This window comes from Canis aureus, chromosome 25, assembly GCF_053574225.1.
Source record: "Canis aureus isolate CA01 chromosome 25, VMU_Caureus_v.1.0, whole genome shotgun sequence".
NCBI lineage: Eukaryota > Metazoa > Chordata > Mammalia > Carnivora > Canidae > Canis > Canis aureus.
Genome location: NC_135635.1, coordinates 13,658,193 through 13,678,758, shown reverse-complemented (window position 1 = coordinate 13,678,758; position 20,566 = coordinate 13,658,193). Strand labels below are relative to the sequence as shown.

The 20,566-nt window shown below is 35.7% G+C and overlaps 1 protein-coding gene across 1 annotated transcript in view; it reads left to right on the top strand.

The window, feature by feature from the left end:
• Positions 1 to 20,566, top strand: part of LRRK2 (leucine rich repeat kinase 2) — a 139,469-nt gene that overhangs the window by 9,545 nt on the left and 109,358 nt on the right. The window contains exons 5-13 of the mRNA XM_077870443.1: positions 1,560 to 1,694; positions 4,064 to 4,198; positions 7,817 to 7,948; positions 10,353 to 10,472; positions 10,953 to 11,092; positions 11,185 to 11,264; positions 12,585 to 12,691; positions 17,286 to 17,415; positions 19,663 to 19,787. Of these exons, the coding sequence (XP_077726569.1) occupies positions 1,560 to 1,694; positions 4,064 to 4,198; positions 7,817 to 7,948; positions 10,353 to 10,472; positions 10,953 to 11,092; positions 11,185 to 11,264; positions 12,585 to 12,691; positions 17,286 to 17,415; positions 19,663 to 19,787 (1,104 nt within the window). The remainder of the gene's footprint in view (positions 1 to 1,559; positions 1,695 to 4,063; positions 4,199 to 7,816; positions 7,949 to 10,352; positions 10,473 to 10,952; positions 11,093 to 11,184; positions 11,265 to 12,584; positions 12,692 to 17,285; positions 17,416 to 19,662; positions 19,788 to 20,566) is intronic.

Sequence of the window (20,566 nt, the reverse complement as noted above, 5' to 3'; positions counted from 1 at the left end):
ACACTTGCTGTTATATAAGGTTCTGAGAACAAAGGCTACTCACAGGGGAGCTAATCATGATGACAGGGAGTGGTTTTCCCCCTCAAAATGGTAGAGGGTGCTTTAGGTCAAGAGAACAGCATGTGTAGAGTTGCAGATACCTGGGAAGATGACATGATAGGGATTGGACCTGTGGGGTAGGAAGATTTTAAATGTGCTCATTGGTCCTATTAAGTAATGAAGACCAGATAAGAGAGAGGAAGAAGGAGAGTAAAGACGAAGGGAGAGGAGTAAGAAAGTCCAGAAGGTTCTTATCACTTTACCACAGCCTTTTATTAAAATACATAATGGGATTCACCAATGAGTATTAACCATGATTTATTTGAAACCCATCCCTGGGAACCTTTTTTTCTTTTTCCTTTGTTCTCCACTTGCAATGGACAGGAAACCGAGAGTTTATGAATTTGAAAAATGTCCCAACACTGAGATATATTGAAGTCAGCAATGTGCAGACAATTAGGAAATCTGACGTGTGTCTTCAAAAGACTGGTTAATTTAATATCTTCCATATAACATTTAGAATTTTGTGCTGTTAGAAAAGTTCTTAATGTGTTTTAAAGTTCATCTCAGATACTTATTAAAGGTTACTTTATAGATTGTTTCTATTGTTTGGCCTGTTAGTTAATTGATTTAGTAGCTATTGGGCACTTAACTGTTGTGTTGGCCTCCGGAGAACTCTAAGGCAAATGAGGCAAAATTGTACAACATAGAAATTCACTGTCCAGAAGCACAGTCTAATGTAACTTTTTTTGCAATGAAGGAAATGTTGCATCTTTCAATATCATGACAAATAGCCATATGTGGCTATTGAACATTTGAAGTGTGGGAAACTAAATTTTAATTTTATTTAATTTTAATTTTAATTTGAGTTTAGAAAGCCACATGTGCTTAGTGGCTACTTAATTGGACAGGACAGGGAAAGACATAAAAAATAGTGTGAGTGGGCGCCTGGGTGGCTCAGTTGCTTAAGCGTCTGACTCTTGATTTCTGCTCAGGTAATAGGATCCAGCCCTACCTCAGACTCTTCAGGCAGTGGGGAGTGTGCTTGAAGATTCTCATCCTCTGTCCCTCCCCCAACTCATACTCTCTCCTCTTTTTTTCTCAAATAAACAAATCTTTTTAAAAATAGTAGTGTGAGAAATAATTTCAATTTATGTTTTTAAAATTTTTTAAATGATTTTATTTATTTGAGAGAGGGAGGGAGGGAGGGAGGGAGAGAGAGAGAGAGAGAGAGAGAGAGAGAGAAACATGCATAAGCTGGAGGGAGATTGAGAAAGAGAGAGAATTCAATGCACAGTTAAGTGCCCAAGGTAGAACACAGAGCTGGATGCAGGGCTTCATCCTATGACTACAAGATCATGACCTGCGCCAAAACCAAGAGTCGGCTGTTTAACCAACTGAGCCACTCAGGTGCCCCCAAAAGAAGAGTCTACAAATCATTCATAGTCCTCATGTGAAAATCAACACAATAAATGTCAAAGCAGCTATTTATCTGAGGCATATTGCTCTTTTCAAAATAGGCAAAATCACTTTGCTGATACTGGATGAAGAAAGTGATATTTTCTTGTTAATTTTTGATGCCATGCGCACATTTTCAGCCAATGATGAAGTCCAGAAACTTGGATGCAAAGCTTTACGTGTGCTGTTTGAAAGAGGTATTTAAAAATGTCATATTATCTTTCTCATACTTACAGAAGAAGCAAGGGAAAAGTAGAATATAATTATGATCATTAGAAGGTATCTAAAATTTTACTCTTTATGAAGAAATGGCGCTGTCAAGTCAAGGATAACTAATGGGGTTAATTCAGAAAAACTGCCGGTTTTCTGGATAGAATTTCATTCCTAGGTTTTAAATTATGCAGTTGTAGTAGACTTTCTTCCATTGCTTCACAAGGCTTAAGGCTCACTTTGCAAACCGGAAGTGTAGGTGTTAAGAAAGAAAAAATAAAACTGTGAAGCTAAAGCATAGATTAAATTTGGATTTATGATGTTGAGTCATCTCCAGGGATTTTAGAAATTGCTACAGGCTCTGTAGAAAGAACCAGGAGGCTTGCAAATTGTCCCTTAGGGAAAAATATGTATTTTATTGCATGACACTAAGATTGATAACAGAGATTATCATGTCATTTTGGAGTTGGTTGGAACCATTAGTCCTTCCACGGACTTGATTAGGACATGGATCAGAGAGGTGACATGAGCAACTTGCCTGTGGGCACACAGCTTGTTACCATCACTGTTGTTTAGTTTACCACCATTTTTGGGGACTAGCTTCTGCATCATTATGAGAACTAACAGTGCTAGAGGTTTAGGCTAAGAATAACTTATGTGGGTTCTGTGTCTATGTCAGTTTGCCACTCTCGTTTCTGGCAGCTCCAGGAATGGAATAGATCAACATCTACTAATTTAATTCTTGTCTCGTTCCAGAGAGACTTCAAACAGCTTATAGATACTTATAATATACCAGAGAAAAAAATGGATGAGGAAATGCATGAAGGGAAAATAATATAAAGCCTGGCTAAATTTACTAGGGACTTCAGGTCCTTTATACTTGTAAAGGCATGGACCAGAAGTCTGGCTCTCTGCTTCCTATCAGGCAAAGAAGAGTTAAACATTGCCTGTTACAAAATTACTTGAGATAAAAATAAACCCATTTATCAGGAGACTTAATCAGTCTCCTGGTTATGGGAGACCTGGGAATATACTCTCCTGGGTTTGATAAACCCTAGAAATGATAAAGTACACACATTTTATAAGGAGTACAAAGTGTATTTCAGTGAGAGAGACTCTATCAAGTGTCAGAACAGTATGGTCCTGGAAACCAGCTCTCTGATGATCAGCCTTGGCAGAGAAGAGGTTTACTGTGAGTGGAGAATCAAGGAACCGCTTGTCTTTTGGGATATCTTCTATAAAGGTTATATCTTGCAACTAAACCTTTGATAAGAACTGAGCAGAATTGAGTTTGAGGTTCCATTGTCTTGCGCAGGTCTGTAATCTTCTGTGTTGCAGTTTAAGGGCGCATTCTTATTGATGGAAAAAAGGCTAACATCACTCACTAGTATTGTGGCACCCATCTAGGACATATGGAGAAGGATCAGGGAATGTTAAAAGGAAGCTCTTATTCAATAGAAATATTGTCAGTACTGACAGTATTTTGATTCTAAATACAGAGTAGAAAAATTTCCGAGTTTGCTAGGACTATCAAGTTCCCTGGGACTTATTGGCACCTGTAAAGTGAATTTTCAAAATTTGAAAGTATACTGTGGAAAGAACTCCATAAAATGAGAAGATTCCATGATACTCCTCATTTATTAGAAGAACCTATTCAGTTTCACATCATTTTATATGGACCATTGGTATCAAGTTGAAAAATAAGTAATGCTGATCATAAAGAATGCTGCATTTTCCAGCATTTTTGTCAGTGCCATTCCTAGGCTAGATAAGCCAGATTTTTCTACTTGTTTTTGAGCTACTCATATAAAAATACTCCAAATGGAACTTGTTGGCTTGATCAAAAAGACTTTAATTATGAAAGCTTATAATAATTTCTGATGAAATCAAGACCATTATGACAATACTTCAAAGTCTAAGTGCTTGTCACTTGCTAAAGTTCACCTCTCTTGAACTGGGCTGCCTTTCACCAGTGTACCATTAACCACTCCTTTTTAAGTATTGTGATATATTCGCTTGTAGTAGGCCATCTTTATTAGTCATTGGTCAGTTTCCTCTAGAATCTCCCAAATGAAATTATAAATAAAGGTGTTTTTCTGAGAATTGTTTGGTCACTAACACTTTTAGATTTTAAAACATGGAGTAACTAATATAGGTCAAAAAGAAATCTTTTAATCTCAGTAGCTTTTTTTTTCCATTATAAAATTCTTAGGAAAGGTTTTGCTGAAATACGTATTTTTAACTTTATGTATGTTTACTTTGTCTCATGCAATTAACATGAATATTATATTTTTGAGCAACTGACCTTATATAGTATCTTTAAGCTTTTCCATTATTTTGTCTTCCATTTTTCTAGTTTCAGAGGAGCAGTTGATTGAATTTGTTGAGAATAAAGATTATATGATCTTGCTCAATGCGTTAAAAAATTTTAAAGATGAAGAGGAAATTGTGCTTCATGTACTACACTGTTTACATTCCCTAGCAATTCCTTGTAAGTACTCCATGTGCCTGATTTCTTTTTTGTATATGAAAAGTTAATACTTTATATCCTTTATTAATGCATTTTAAAAATATTTTTATTATGTAGAAACTTTTAGATGTGAATCCTATTTGTTTATTAATTTAATTAATTTTTATTGATTGGTACTGTACTGCCGCTAGCTCAGGACTTGGTGTTGGGAAACAGTAGCAGAAAACATGCATATATGTTTCTTGCCTTCTCAGAGCCCATGGTGCCATGCCAGATATAGTTAAGTATATAGGTGATTACAGTGTATTATAAGGCAAGTATTAGCAGAAGTACATAGGGTTGTAAGAAAAACAAGAATAGAGGCAAGATCTCTTAGTAGAGACTTTAATGATGAGAGCTTTGTGTATGGATGTCTTTGTGTATGTGGAGATGAAGTGAGAATGCAGACAGAACATTGTGAACATCGTTGTGTCAAGATCCTGAAGCAAGAGAGACCATAGTGCATCCAAGACAATAAAAGTAGCCAGTATCCAAAAGCTATAAAGAACTTAACAAACTCAACACCCAAAGAGTGAATAATCAATCAAGAAATTGGCAGAAGACATGAACGGACGTTTCTCCAAAGACACATGAAGAAATGCTCCATGTCACTGGGCATCAGGGAAGTGCAAATAAAAACCACAATGAGATGCCACCTCACACCAGTCAGAATGGCTAAAATTAACAAGTCAGGAAATGACAGATGGTGGCAAGGATGTGGAGAAAGGGGAACCTTCTTGCTCTGTTGATGGGAATGCAAGGTGGTGCAGCCACTTTGGAAAACAGTATGGAGGTTCCTCAGAAAGTTGAAAATAGAACAACTCTATAACCCAGCTACCCTGCGACTAGGTATTTATCCTAAAAGATACAAATGTAGTTGATCTGAAGGGGCACCTGCACCCCAATGTTTAGAGCAGCAATGTCCACAATAGCCAAACTATGGAAAGAGCCTAGATGTCCATTGACAGATGAGTGGATAAAGAAAGTGTGGTATAGGGATCCCTGGGTGGCGCAGCGGTTTGGCGCCTGCCTTTGGCCCAGGGCGCGATCCCGGAGACCCGGCATCGAATCCCACATCGGGCTCCTGGTGCATGGGGCCTGCTTCTCCCTCTGCCTGTGTCTCTGCCTCTCTCTCTCTCTCTCTGTGACTATCATGAATAAATTAAAAAAATTAAAAAAAATTTAAAAAAAGGAAAGTGTGGTATATATATATGCAATGAAATACTGCTCGGCTATCAAAAAATGAAATCTTGCCACTTGCAACAATGTGGATGGAAGTAGAGGGAATTATACTGAGTAAAATAAATCAATCAGAGGAAGACAGTTATATGATCTCACTCATATGTAGAATTTAAGAAACAAAAGAAGATCATAGGGGAAAGGAGGGAAAATAAAATAAGATGAAATCAAAGAGGGAGACAAACCGTAAGAGACTCTTAATCATAAGAAGCAAACAGGATTGCTGGAGGGGAGGGGGTAGGGGGATGGAGTAGGTGGGTGATGGACTTTAAGGGGGGAGGGGCACATGATGTAATGAGCACTGGGTTTAAGACTGATGAACCACTGAATTCTACCTCTGAAACTAATAATACACTACATATTAATTAATTGAATTTAAATAAAAAATAATTAGTGGAAAAAGATATAAGAAGTTCAGTAAACTGTGTACTTAAGAGTATGTGTGCGTGCGTGTGCACGTGTGTGCACATATGCAGATACCCAGCCCTGAGTGTCTGCTTAATGGAGGTGGGGGCAGGGCTTGATAAGAGTCTCATCAGTGGATGAGACTGGAGACATAGGTAGATCTTGAGGGCTCAAAAGTCACAGGACGGAGTTTGAGCTTTATAGTGATTCTTGTTTAGCATTTTCTTGATGCTATGAAATCTAGGCACTTACCTTACAAAAAAAAGTACAAATAAGAAAAAGTTAATTTGCTCTGTATTTTACTGGTGACTACTAATGGGCTAAAATCAAGATTCATTTTATTACTTTTGTAAGTGCACGTGAGCATTTCATATTTCATGTATTACCTATGTGAGTTTGTCCAGGATATACACACGCATTTATCTAGTGATGTTTTCATCTTCATACATGCGAAGTTATGAGGGTTAAATGATTAAATAAGTTGAAAAATGCAGAATACTACCTGGCGTGTAATAAGTGTAAAAACGTTGATAGTATTATTAGATAATTTGTATTTCCTATGGGTACACTGTAGTATAGTATATATAATATGCATACGTAGTTTCAGATATGGAAATCTGCAGATGTGAGCCTTCAGTAAAAACCCAATCCCATTGTGAAAGAATGCGCTATCTTCATGATTGTTTTAAAATCCATCATTTTCTTATCTTTCTTATCTAAGAAACAACATACGAATATAGATGGGGCTGTCCTATAACAGGAAATGGACGTACTTTTAATTTTCTGAGTCATCCACTGTCAAAAAACTGAATATATTTTTCATTTTACTGTTCCTCAGCTATATTTATACATTTATTTATTTGTTTTGGGCTGGCTACTTTGAAATTCATTGTCTTCCACCCACATCTGACATAACTGCAGTGAAAAATGTGTTGATTCAGAATGCAAAGGTCAAAGAAAGTAGCAACTAAAAATAAGAAAAGTGAAATGTTTTAAACACTGATTCTAATTGAAAGGTGTTTGCTTTTGAGTCTTAGGGCAAATCATGTTTGCTATTCTGAGTAAAATCAGATAATTATTTTCAGAGGCCATTTCCTTTCATTATAACATGTTTTCCTATACTCAATGCTCTTTAAAATACAACTTAAACATTGAAAATACATTTTTGGGAAAACAGTTGGTTAGTTTGATTATGCCAAAAAGGCAGAAAAATGTTTTTGCAAACACCTTTTTTTGGTTTGTTTTAATAATAGTCAACATTTTATTCAGAAATGTAAATTAGTTTTCTCTACATAGGTTCATATATTCACTCTTTCTATTGACTAACTGCCTTTCCCAGTAGATTCTTTTCTTCCTTTCCAGTTCGCCTGTGTTTGTCCCCTAGTCATATATCCTGCTTCCCTCATGTTTTCCCCCAGATATCTCAGTGCTTCAGGAAGCTTGATTTTGCAGTCTGCTACACTGGCTGCCCTTCTGCTGCCCTTTTGGAATGGGCAGGAAATAAGTCATAGTTGATTTTAGCTTTTCTGTTATGTGACAGGATTTTGATTTTCCTTCTGTTGATTTGAGAAAAAGGAATAAAATAAAGGGCATTATCCAATGGTGTAGTGTCTCCTTAGGAAATAGGCCCCAAATTCATTTATTTGAAAACTTATTATGACCAAGAATCACATTTTTAGATTCACATAAAAACACTCAATTATCCCTTAATTTAATTTTAAGTCAAGAGACAAGAGTAGAACAATTTTCCCTTAATGCTAGAGAAGAGTCCTAAATCTTATTATATTAGCATTGAACATAGTGTTTTTTGCAACTATTTGACAGAACATGATACTTAAATTTGGAAGTATGGCCATTATGCTGGCATATATTTATAAAATATAGAATATGTTTTTGTATGTATATTTCAAATGGGAAGTTATTACCTTTGTATAATTATTATTTCTTTAAATTTAGGCAATAATGTTGAAGTACTCATGAGTGGCAACGTCAGGTGTTACAATATTGTGGTAGAAGCCATGAAAGCGTTCCCTGTTCATGAAAAAATTCAAGAAGTGAGTTGCTGCTTGCTCCATAGGCTTACATTAGGTGAGTTATAATTCTTGTTAATTTATTATCCTGGTCTAGGGATGCCTGGGTGGCTCAGCAGTTGAGTGTCTGCCTTCAGCTCAGGGTGTGATCTTGGAGTCCTGGGATCGAGTCCCACTTCAGGCTCCCTGCATGGAGCCTGATTCTCCCTTTGCCTGTGTCTCTGCCTCTCTCTCTGTGTGTGTCTCTCATGAATAAATAAATAAAATCTTAAAACAATTATTATCCTGGTCTATCTGATGTAAGTATATATAGCATACGTATGTTGTATATTGATAAGTGGCATATTGATATACATTGGATGGAAATACTGTAAAATAGCAAACAATTTTGCCATGCTTAGAATTTTAAAATGAGTAGCAAAAATTGACATGCATAATGTAAGAAGTCTTACTGTACTATTCATACTGTATTTAAAGTATAACTATATCAATAGTTGATACATACAAAAGAATAAACATAACATGTAGAAAATGTAAAGTGCAAAGCAGAAGAATGGCCCAACCAACTTAACTATTAGTACCTTACCAGTTCTGATAAAGCTACTCTGGGCTACTTCTTTTTCCTGCTTTCTCTATTGAGTTAACACTATCCAGTATTCAAAAGCCATCAACTCAAATCTTCGGATAAGGATGCTTTGCTTTTTTTACTCATTTATCTCTTAACAGATTATTATTTGTCCCATTTAATGACTAGAGAATTTGTTGCCTTGTTATGCTTCAGAAGAAGCTTAACTTTCTCTTCATAATTAATATAAAAGCCCAGAGTCAATGAATACATATTTAGCATTTTGTCAAATTGTGTATTATGGTCACACACATTACATACACATTAATGTATGTAAAGTCTTTATATAATTTGCTATGTATTTTCATATAAATTGTCTGAAAGTAAGGGAAGACCAATCTCACTGTTATTTGCCCAGAGTCACACAGCTGGTCAATGGTAGAGCAGTAGTCGGCAGTGGCATACTAGGGAAAAAAAGGTGAAGGAGCAATCCAAGTTTAGATAAATTGGTAAAACTAAAAGAGAGTCTTTTGAAATGACTTTCCAAGGCTAAAGATTACCAAATGTGGGGAGTATGTCTGTTTAGTGGTTGAATGTGAAAGAGGCAAGAACATAAGAAGGTGTTGATAAAAGAAGAGCTATGCCTCGTTAAACTGCTTTTTGATTTTGAAGCCATTGATTAACATTTGGTGTGGGCTTTAAGCTTTTCATAATATAGAATTTTTTCCAATCCTGGCTTTGTGTCTCAGGGATCATTTAATTAAATTTATGGTTAAATAGGAGTCTTATTTTAATTTTTTAAAAAGATTTTTATTTATTTATTCATGAGAGACACAGAAAGAGAGGCAGAGACACAGGAAGAGAAAGGAGAAACAGGCTCCATGGCAAGGAGCCCAATGCGGGACTCGATCCCGGGAATCCAGGATCTCACCCTGAGACAAAGGCAGATGGTCAACTGCTGAGCCACCCAGGCATCCCGAGTTTTATTTTTTTAAAGATTTTATTTATTTATTTGAGAGAGAGAGAGAGAGAACATGAGTGGGGGTAGGCAGGCAGAGAGAGAGGGACAAATAGACTCCCTGCTGAGCAGAGAGCCCAGATGAATGAGGTGCTTGAAATCAGGACGCTGAGATCATGACCTGAGTGGAAGTCAGATTCTTAACTGACTGAGCCACTCAGGTACCCCTCATTTTTATTTCTAGAAGGAAACTGGTGACTGTTGGAGAGTTACAAATAAGCTTAAATGGAAGGAGGCATGTATTTCTGGAATATCATTTACAAATTCCTTCCTCATAAGGATTTAGATTTTCAGATGATGTGTTGATTCTCAGAAAAGTGAATGTAAAAAGGGGTGAGACTTTTTCCTGGTTTGGGTTAGAGGGGGTGAAAATTCTTCTTCTTCTTCTTCTTCTTTTTTTTTTTTCTGAGATCATCACAGGTAAGATCAAATAATCATGTGTGACAATGAGTTTTCTGAGCAACAGCATTCCTTTAAGTGAAAGAAGGGTTCAGCAATTCGTTTAATGACAAGGGAGGATTTTCTCCTTCATCTTTAGAAGATCAAGCTATTTTGTCCAATGAATACTGTAGTGCCATGCATAACAGATACCTCATTGTTTTATATAATGACATGAGAGGGAGTGAAAGAGAATGCAATTAATGTAATTATTTTTGCCCAGTCAGTTCCATTGTCTAAGTGAGACAATTAAATGACTGCATGAAATACAATTTCAAACCTTTATGCAATCATAGTAAACTATTTAAATTAAATTAATATATATCTTAATGTCATTAAAATATTGACTATTTATTTTTATTGATTTAAACACTGTTGTATAATTTAAGCAATTTAAATTCCATGGATGAGAATTCAGTTAATATCTCACTTACCTTTCAGGTAATTTTTTTAACATTCTGGTATTAAACGAGGTACATGAGTTTGTGGTGAAAGCTGTGAGGCGGTATTCAGAGAACGCCACATTACAGATTGCAGCCCTCAGCTGTTTAGCGCTCCTCAGTAAGTAACTGTACTCAAAAGGAAATTCTTACAGCTGCATTTGATCTTGAATGTCAACATTGTGACAAGACATTATAACAAGAAAGTCATATGTGGAGTAGGAAGCATTAAATGCCCTTTCTGTTCCAATGTAATTCATTTTCTAATAGAAGATCCTGTCAAGGGAACTAACAGTTGTGATAAGTACACCCTTTCCATTTCATGCATGACTAAATACATCCTTGATTTAATTTTGTTATTGGGTAGCTAATCTCAATTAATCTTCCTCTAGTTTGTTAGATTGTTTGATACTCTCTTCCTCATTTGATCATTTACCTAGATGGAATAGCAATATTCCAAAGTATGTAATATATTTAAAAAGTCCTTATAATGAACTAAGGCCACAACTACGAAATACCTCACTTTGTTCTTAATGTTTCAAAATCTGGATTTCAAGTTGGTCCTTCAAACTGTGAAGACATATCTTTATATTTTTTCAAGCTGAGACTATTTTCTTAAATCAAGACTTAGAGGAAAAGAATGAGAATCAGGAGAATGATGATGAGGAAGAAGAAAAATTGTTCTGGTTGGAAGCCTGTTACAAAGCATTAACATGGCATAGAAAAAACAAGCACGTGCAGGTTGTAATCTTTCATAAATATTATACTTATTCAAAATTATGTTTGTTCAATAATTTATGTCTTAACAGGTTTCTTTTTTCTCCCTGATACAGGAAGCTGCGTGCTGGGCTCTAAACAATCTCCTTATGTACCAAAACAGTTTACATGAGAAGATTGGAGATGAAGATGGCCAGTCAGTAGTTTTTGATTTTATATGATAGGAGATTTTAGTTACATTTTTAATCAATCCCTATAAAATACTATAACTATAACTTTTATTATTAGAAACATTTTTAATATAGGCATGTATGTTTCAAGTGTTGCCACAAAATATTAGTGTGTATATAATATTTTGATCCCTGGTGTCTTTGAGAGATATTACCCAGGGATTTGGAATTAAGAGTCATGTAGAAATGATGAATTGTTGAGCAAGAACCTTTCAATTCTCTAGCTGATCATTTAAAAATGCTATGTTAATTAATCTCAGGTGACAGAAATTGCAGAGCCATCCGTGACCTTTTCTGTTGCAGTCACTAGCCAGCAGGTTGTCAATATCAGGAATTAAATGTGGTCAGAAGCTTCATTAGCGATTCCTCACTTGATGTTGCATTGTTGACCTGTCTTTTCTTGAGAGAGTTATTTGTAGGTGTCAGCTTTTGAGGAGGCTTTCCACAGGAGTGTAATTCAAGCTTCATAAAACCAACACTCTTTCTCAAAGATACAAACTAAAACCCAGAGTTTTGTGTATATCAAAGTTGTTTCATGGCCATGAGCCTTTGTGCTTTATGGAAATGCTTATGTTTGCTCTGGGTATGCTCTTGCTTTTGATGACTTTTAAATGACTTATCTTGGAAACTTAAATAGGAATAGTCTACATCTCAAATCCTGAAAATCTGTTTGTATAGTGATCCATTGCCAACCAGAAGACAATTAATGACATAGATGCTATTTAATTTTACATCTCCGTTTTGAAAGGAAAAAGTAATTCTTTTGAAAACTGTATGTTAAATGAACATCCTAATCCACTTTGAGCAATCTTTTTAAGAGGTTAGGTTAATGGTACAGTTTATAAATTTCAGCTCATAGTACATTGATTCCTCAATATCCATAGAAGAACTTTAAAATAAATACATTATTAAAAGAACATATATTATGCTCTATACTTTTAAAAATCATGATGCTTCTTTATAATTTTCATTTTTCTTTTGTTTCCATTTTCTTCTTTTTCTCACGTTATCTTTTAACTCTTTATTCCTCTTTATATATTTGCTGAGTCTTTCCCCCTCTACTGCTTATCAAATTTAAAGAAGAAATACTGATTTATTAGGGTTTAGTACATTTGAACTATCTTTTAAATATAAAACTGTTCAACTATATTTCACTCTTGTAAGTGGAGGTGGCATGAAATGTTTGTATGCCTTTATTTGTTGTTAGAGGTTAGATAATGGTACATGAATATTTGAACTAATTATTAAAAATATTACCATTAATATTGTGGTTGAATTTGTGAAAGGTTCCCAGCTCATAGGGAAGTGATGCTGTCCATGCTGATGCATTCTTCATCAAAAGAAGTCTTCCAGGCATCTGCAAATGCGTTGTCAACTCTATTAGAACAAAATGGTAAGGGGTGCACCATTTTTTAATACAAGGATGTACATTTTGTGTTTTTTTAAATTATAAAGGCAATTATGTTATAAAAGTTCAGATATGTAGCTTTATGTATGTGATATATGGATATATTGGGATATATATAAAAGGATAAAGAAGAAAATAAACATTTTTATTTTTTTCCTGAATTTCTATGTGTATGGTCACACATGACATATACAATATATTTTCTATTTTTGGAGAAATAGGATACTATTAATACATTTGTAACTAGATTGCACATATTTTCTTTTTCGTGATGATAAATGTAAAATTTCATATTACCATTTTTAAAGGCAATGTTATTTCCTAGTATACACCTAGTCCTGGATACACCTGTATCCTATTTTATTTTATTTTATTTTATTTTTTTTAATTTTTATTTATTTATGATAGTCACACAGAGAGAGAGGCAGAGACATAGGCAGAGGGAGAAGCAGGCTCCATGCACCAGGAGCCCGATGTGGGATTCGATCCCGGGTCTCCAGGATCACGCCCTGGGCCAAAGGCAGGTGCTAAACCGCTGCACCACCCAGGGATCCCCTGTATCCTATTTTATGAACCTGTTTTTCACTGATGGACTCTTGTGTTGAGTGGGATTTTTTTCTTTTGTACCAGATAGTCACTTTTTTCTATACTGTTCCTGTTATTTTTTAAAGGAAAACTTTCTAGATAATGTAATGGGTGGAGAGATATTCACCATTTAAAATCTGGTAAAATTGTCATTTATATGTTAAGTCTTACAATTTTCCATTATTAAGGAGACAAAAATGGCTATTAAGCATTTGGAAAGACTTTGAATTTCAAAATTGAGGCTCTGGCTGTTCAGATTCCAGGCCCCCGTGAACAGGAAATACTGCCAGAAAATCTTGGTAGAAAATTCATCATAAAGGCATTGGGACTTGGCAGCTCTTGCAGGATATTTTTGGAGAGAGAAAAATAGAGAAAAACACGCAAAGCCTGAAACAGAGACCAATGGTAGCACCGCCTGTTAGTAGAGAACCTTCACAGAGTGAAAAGAATTAAAAACCACTCATGCATGTTTCTCAATGCTGTTATTTAAGTCAAATCAAGAGGAAAATAATTTCTTCTTCCTTTTCCTCCTTTCTCACTCCACTTCTCAGTGGCACTTTAATAAAAAAAAACTTGAGCTGGCAAGAGCCCTTACAGAGAGAAAGGGCTTGCCCTCTGGGATGATGAGTCAGAGCAGGAGTGGTAGGAAAGGGAATCGGTGTCCTTAAATCTCCCATCATCTGCTGTGCAAAGGCCTGGATAGGATCTCATTCCTGAAAACGGGGACCAGATTTGGCTGCTTTTGTATGGCACATCTAGGAGAGGAGAACAATCCTAGTGTCTGAGGATTAATTATGTTTGGAGCCAGCCTTGATTTCTTTGTTCAGAATCAGTGCCCTGCTCTTCCTTGTTCCTTACTTCTTTGTTCCTAGCCACCTGCTGGGTAAACTGTACTCACATCCCTGTATTGTCCTTGGAGTTCTGCCTTAGGAGAATATTAAGAACTGAGCAGCTTGGTCACCAACCTCTGCAGGCAGCATCTCATTAAAAGACACTTGGAAACATTGAGTATGCAGGATTGGATGTAGTTTTCTAGAAAAATGATTGGACTGACAGGTAGAAGAACTGGTTTCTGCCATGGTGTTACCCAGGCCAAAGCTAGAACATCTTGTGTGACATTTTCCTCATTTAATTAATGAGTTCAGTCAATGTGTACTGAGCTGCTGCCAGACAATGATCTAGGCACTTGGGATATACCAGTTAAATAGAATACTTACAGGTTCAGGGAGCTTAAACTCTAGTGAGGAAGACAGATAGTAATGCTAAATAAAATATATATCTTTCCAGTAGTTCCCTATAGAATAAAAAAAAAAAAAAAAAGAGGGACTCTTGGGTGGCTCAGCAGTTGAATGTCTCCTTTTGGCTCAGGGCATGATCCTGGGTCCAGGGATCAAGTCCTGCATGGGCTCCCTGTGAGGAACCTGCTTCTCCCTCTGTCTATGTCTCTGCCTCTCTCTCAGTGTCTCTCATGAATAAATAAATAAAATCTTTTTTTAAAAAGAAAAAATATATAATATCTGAGATAGATATTTAAAAAATGAAGCAAAGAAGGAGGATTTGTGTTAGGGGTCAGAGGAGAGAAAACAATGACAAAGCAACCAAGAAAAAAGGTGAATCTTGACCAAAGAGCTGAAGGAAGTTGAATATTGTTATTGGCTCTTTAAAGCAGATAATGTATTGCTAAAATGGAGTGGCAGAGGTCAGGAGTATTATGTAGATATATGGTAAGTGAGATAAGATGTCTAAAATGTTCTGTAAACTCTGAAGTGACTCTATGATGTAATTTCTTCTAGGTCCAGTGTTTGGTGAAATTTCTATTCTCAATTTTTAAGTTAAAAGTTAGGTTAATGTCTAAGACAGTGGTTCTTTTTTTTTTTTTTTTTTTAAGACAGTGGTTCTTAAAGTGTGGTCCCTGTACCTGCAATAATATCTCCAGGAAACTTGTTAATATAAATTCTAGGGCCCTGTTCAGACCTGCTGAAACACAAACTCTGGGTTTGGGACACAGTAGTCTGTTTTTCAACAAGCCCTTCTGGTAGCTCTGATGCTCTCTGCATTGTGAAAACTTCTCGTCTAAGGGGACTTTCACCTTTTAAAGTACTCCCTTGGTCAGAATTTAGCCACTTTAGGAGGAGTTGTTAAAAATTCCAACATGACTAAGCAAAATAACCAACTTATCATATTTTAATGTATGATATTCTGGGTGTCTTTAAAAGGTATGAGTTTTTCAGATTTTGGCAGTATATTAGAATGTGTATATCAATTTCTCTTATTTCTGAGTTTTCCCTATTTTCTATCACTTCTTCCTTTTCCAGTTTGAGGTTGATAAGCCATTGTCAAAATACAGATCTTTCTTGACTTAAAATGGGGCTATGTCTGATAAACCTGTCATAATTTGAAAATATGGAAAGTTGAAAATGCATTTAATATACCTAAGGTACTGAACATCATAATTTAGCCTAGCCAAACTGAAATGTGCTCAAAAGACTTCCATTAGCCAGTTAGGCAAAGTCATTTAACACAAAGCCTATTTTATAATAAAGTGCTGAATATCTCATGTAATTTATTGAATACTATACTAAAAGTGAAAAACAGAATGAGAGGTATTGAGTGATTAAGTATATTGTTAAGTGTATCATTTGTTTACTTGTATTTTGTGGCTCACTGCCACTGCCCAGCCTCAAGAAAAGATATCATACCACATATCTCCGGGAAAAGATCAAAATTCAAGTTTTGAAGTATGGTTTCTACTGTACGTGTATCACTTTCACACCATCACAAGGCTGAAAAATCATAAGTTGAACCATCCAAAGTTGGGACCCCTCTGTGGTACTTAGATTAACGTGTTCTAAGTTTCATTTCCTGTCACTTTCAGAGTGTTGAATTACAATACGTAATGTTGGAATTATATTTATGTAGAGTCTTTAAGACAATTGATATTTATATGGAAACTTCAAGATAATGAACTTGAATTTAACAAAAGAAGTTTATTACAAAGAAAAAAATATTCTGTAATCATTGTCGGAATATAGTTACTTCCCCACAAATGGCATGAAGTCATTTGTAAAGCATAAGAAATATAGATTTCTTTTTTTAAACAAATTTTATTAATTTATTTGAGACAGAGAGAGTGAGAGAAAGAGAGAGCACCTGAGCAGAGAGAAGGGCAGAGGGAGAGGGAGAGGCAGACTCCTTGCTGAGCAGGGAGCCTGATATGGGGCTTCATTCTATGACCCTGGGATCATGTCATGAGCTGAAGGCAGACAGTTAACTGGCCGAGCCATCCAGGCGCCCCCATATCTATATTTCTTAAGCTTTGGCATTGCTTTCTGAAATTATGTATTATTCTCCTAATCAGTGCTTTCCATTCCTTTGCACATGATGGTATACATAGAAAGAATAATATTTGTACAGTCCACTGGGAGAAATGGAGAAGGTAGCTTAAGGCTGAAGGCAGCCCAGTGTGGTTCCAGCCCTTGTCCCACTCCGCTCCCCCTGTTCCCCAAAAGCTGAGAGATGGTCATATGTGCATGCACCTGTAACTGATTCCCAGCCCACTAGAGTCTAGCATACCTAGGAAGTCGTAACTCTACATAAGTGCAGTTACTTTGTGAAGCTGTTATAAATAATAGAAGGAAATTAACCTTCAGTCTTATTTTAGAGGGCATTATTTTAAAATGTTTTTTTTTGCAGAAGTACTTCTTTCACATGGATGGGATTACATAGTACTAGTCTACTAACTCTATGAGTAAAACTTAAAAAAATCAGAACCTCAACCTAAGTGGTTAATAAATGTGAAAAAATTGAAATGGTGTCTATTTTAAAGAAATAAACAATGATCTTTAAGTTACAATGAAATATAAATTCAATATGTACTTATATATGCTTTTCTATGAATTTGGATTATCTTATTTTGTGTCTTATTCTGTGTCTTACTGCAAAATTATGAAAATCTGCTTTCATTTCTATGAGTAACATTAAAAAAAATTTATAGTTAATTTCAGAAAAATCCTGTTGTCAAAAGGAATATACTTCAATGTATTGGAGTTAATGCAGAAGCATATACATTCTCCTGAAGTTGCTGAAAGTGGCTGTAAACTGCTAGATCATCTCTTTGAAGGAAGGTAATATAGATTCATGGACTTATGCAAAATATATACTCTTGGACCAGCTTGAATATCAATATTTTAAGTGTGTTTCTAAGAATTAAAAGAAAAATATAAGATAGTTGCAGATTGAAACATTGTAGAATATAATCTCATATCCCTGATACCATAGACTTATTTTATCAGACTATTTTCAATGAAAGGGTGGGTAGAGATCAAGGAAACATGTTGAAGGTTAGCTTTTGTATTTTGTGCTTGGAATTTTTGACTATGTTTTGAAAAATGGCAGTAATCCAGCATTTCAAGTTTTTCAAGTTATTGTGTGTGAAATGTATTGAGAGGAAATCAGAATATGACGTCTAATTGTTTCTTTTTTCCACAGCTAATATTTATTACTATTCTTTCATTTGAATTAACTTTGTCTTCTCATCCTGCTCTTATTCCTTAGCTGGGAAGTCCAAAGATACTAAGGTTACATGGCTGTTTAGTGGTACAACAGCTCCTGTGGGTGGGTGACAGGCAGGATGGGGGTGGAGTAGTGGTGGGGGAGGGAGGGCAGACCTACTGGCTTAAAGAAAAGAAAAAAAAAAACTTTTTAAAAGACCAAAACTGAATTATGTACAGAAGGTACTCGCTGTGGGATATGCTCAAAGCCTTTTTGCATTTTATTAGGCCGAAGAATGTGAAGTAACTTGGGCATAGTCTGAGCAAATTTCAACCAAAAAGAGGCTATCTGGGAAACCGTCATGTGTAAAAGAAAAAGAAATGACACAAATGTTACAGTAAAAAGTCATTCTGTGTCTCCTGGGTTTCACAGTAATTGGAGCCAACTCTTTGATCTTTAAACATCAGGTTCCTCATTGGTAAAGAGGAATAATAGTAATAACCTCATAAGTTGTAAGTTTATAATGTAAGTTTAAATCAGTTATTTTTTACAAAGTTAGGATAATGCCTATACATTTTAAGCTCTCAGTAAATCACAGCTATTACTATTAATACTGTTATTCAGTATGAATAAAGGAAATGCATATGGCATGGTAAACATGTAGCACATCTGTAGGCTTTTAAGGAATTAGGTTATATTTTTAACGTCAGTCCGGCCAATCTATTTATGTTTATATGTATCATATCTTTGAGTCATATTTCTTTTATGTAAATGTTATTCTTGAATATTTGAATGCAAAGTTTATCTCCAGTGGTGATTTTCATGGTCCTGGAAGTGTGTGAACCTTTATGAGTGAGACAAAAGCAAAGTGGAAGGATCTACAGTTTAAGATTCTGTAGATTGTGTGCCATCAGTGCTCCTGGCTGTGTCTTATATGTAAAATATGTGAAGCTTTAGTCCCAGGGCCTCACTCTTAACTATGACCATGTGCCTGCCACTAAATAACTCATCATCTAGTTACGGAGATGGGTATGTAAACAGAGAGTCACAATACCACGTACTGTGTAATCATGCAACAGCAGGGATGTGTAAAAGGCACAGTGGGTAGAGAAGAGTGAATGAAGCGGAATGACCAAACAAGAGAAGGTACAAGGAGGGGATGTGTTTAAGCTGGGATTTACAGGTGGGCCAGAGGGACTCTATTCCAGTTATCACAGAACCGTGTTAAGTAAGGACATGCGCAGGTTTTAGTTAACAGGGTACCATGGGAAGCAAGGCCTACCTGTTTTAAAGTGTAGTACCTACTGAAATCTGGTCAAGGGGCATTTCTTCATATGGAAAATAAAGAACAGCTAAAGCATCTTAGAGAAACAAAGATTTTCATGCAAATAAATCTAACTAAAAATACTGTACAGGAAGTCCAGGAGTGTTAATTTGGAAGAGGTGTTAATTTGCTGTAAAGAGCCTGGGCTTTGGGGCTCAGATGAGTCTGCACTGCAGTCCTGGCTCTCTGTCACCTTCTGGTGATAGGACTTGGATATGCAACATCTGTCGGTCTAAACTCTTCATCGGGAAAATGCGGATAAGAACACCTACAGGGTTGTTGCCAGTGACCTGTGTGTAGGTCCGAAAGAAGTTGTGTTTTGTGAAACCGATTAAAAGAATTCCCAGGTTACTATGACTTCCACTTGAGGTCAGAATTTATTTTATTAAATAATAGTTAAAATATGTATGCTCATATTATTGAACTCAATGCATTTTCATACAGCTTTTTCTGATAAAATAGAATGGTTCTGTTTTCTTGTACTTGTTTCAATTTGGGGTTTGTACAGTGGAATTGGGTTGTACTTTTACTAAGCATTTCCATGTTGTATCTCCAGTGATGCTACCCTGGATATAATGGCAGCAGTGGCCCCCAAAATCATAACAGTTATGAAAAGTCATGAGGCATCCTCATTGGTGCAGCTGGAGGCACTCCGAGCTGTTTTACATTTTATAGTTCCAGGTAAGTTACATAATTAAATATGGAAAGAGATGATAATTCTAGCAAATTTTTTTGACATTTTGTAAAATATCAACTTTCTAGGCAAAAATGAAAGGACCAGTTTCTACCAACAAAATTCAAATCTTAAAACAACTACAACTACAACAACAAAAAAAAACAAAATTCAAATCTTCCCACTAAATCCAAAAATAAAAAGAGAGGAAAAAGATGTGTGGAAGAGTCAGATTAATTTTTAGGAAAATTCAATAATCCATTTACACATGAAATCACTATAATATAAAGTAGGGAGCTTTACTTCCAAGGAGAGTGTTCACTCTGATAATTCTTTTCTATTTCTGTTGCCATCCAAGTTGTTTTTTTTTTTTTGTCTAAAATATAAATATAGCTAATATTCACACTTTCCCTTTTGTTCTTTTTCGGTCCTTCTTTTGCTCTGTGGTTGAATGAATCTTCCTCACATATAACCACGTGGCTTTTACTCATTAACCTCCATAGCTTCTGTCCTCTCCCCTTTACCTCCTACTTATCTCTCTTGTGACCTTGTTTGTCCTCCAAATCCCATTTAAAACAGTTGCTCCTCCATTCATTCAACATACAGTTATTAAGTACCTCTGATGTTCTCAACATTGTGATGGCTGCACGGTTATGACAAATGAATGCAAGGGCATTACTATACTATTATAGGAGCTTAGAGGTAGATGGATGGGTAAATAGATAGTGACCAGATATGAGAGGAGCTGTTATAGCTATATGTTTATATAGAAAGCTCAGAGAATATT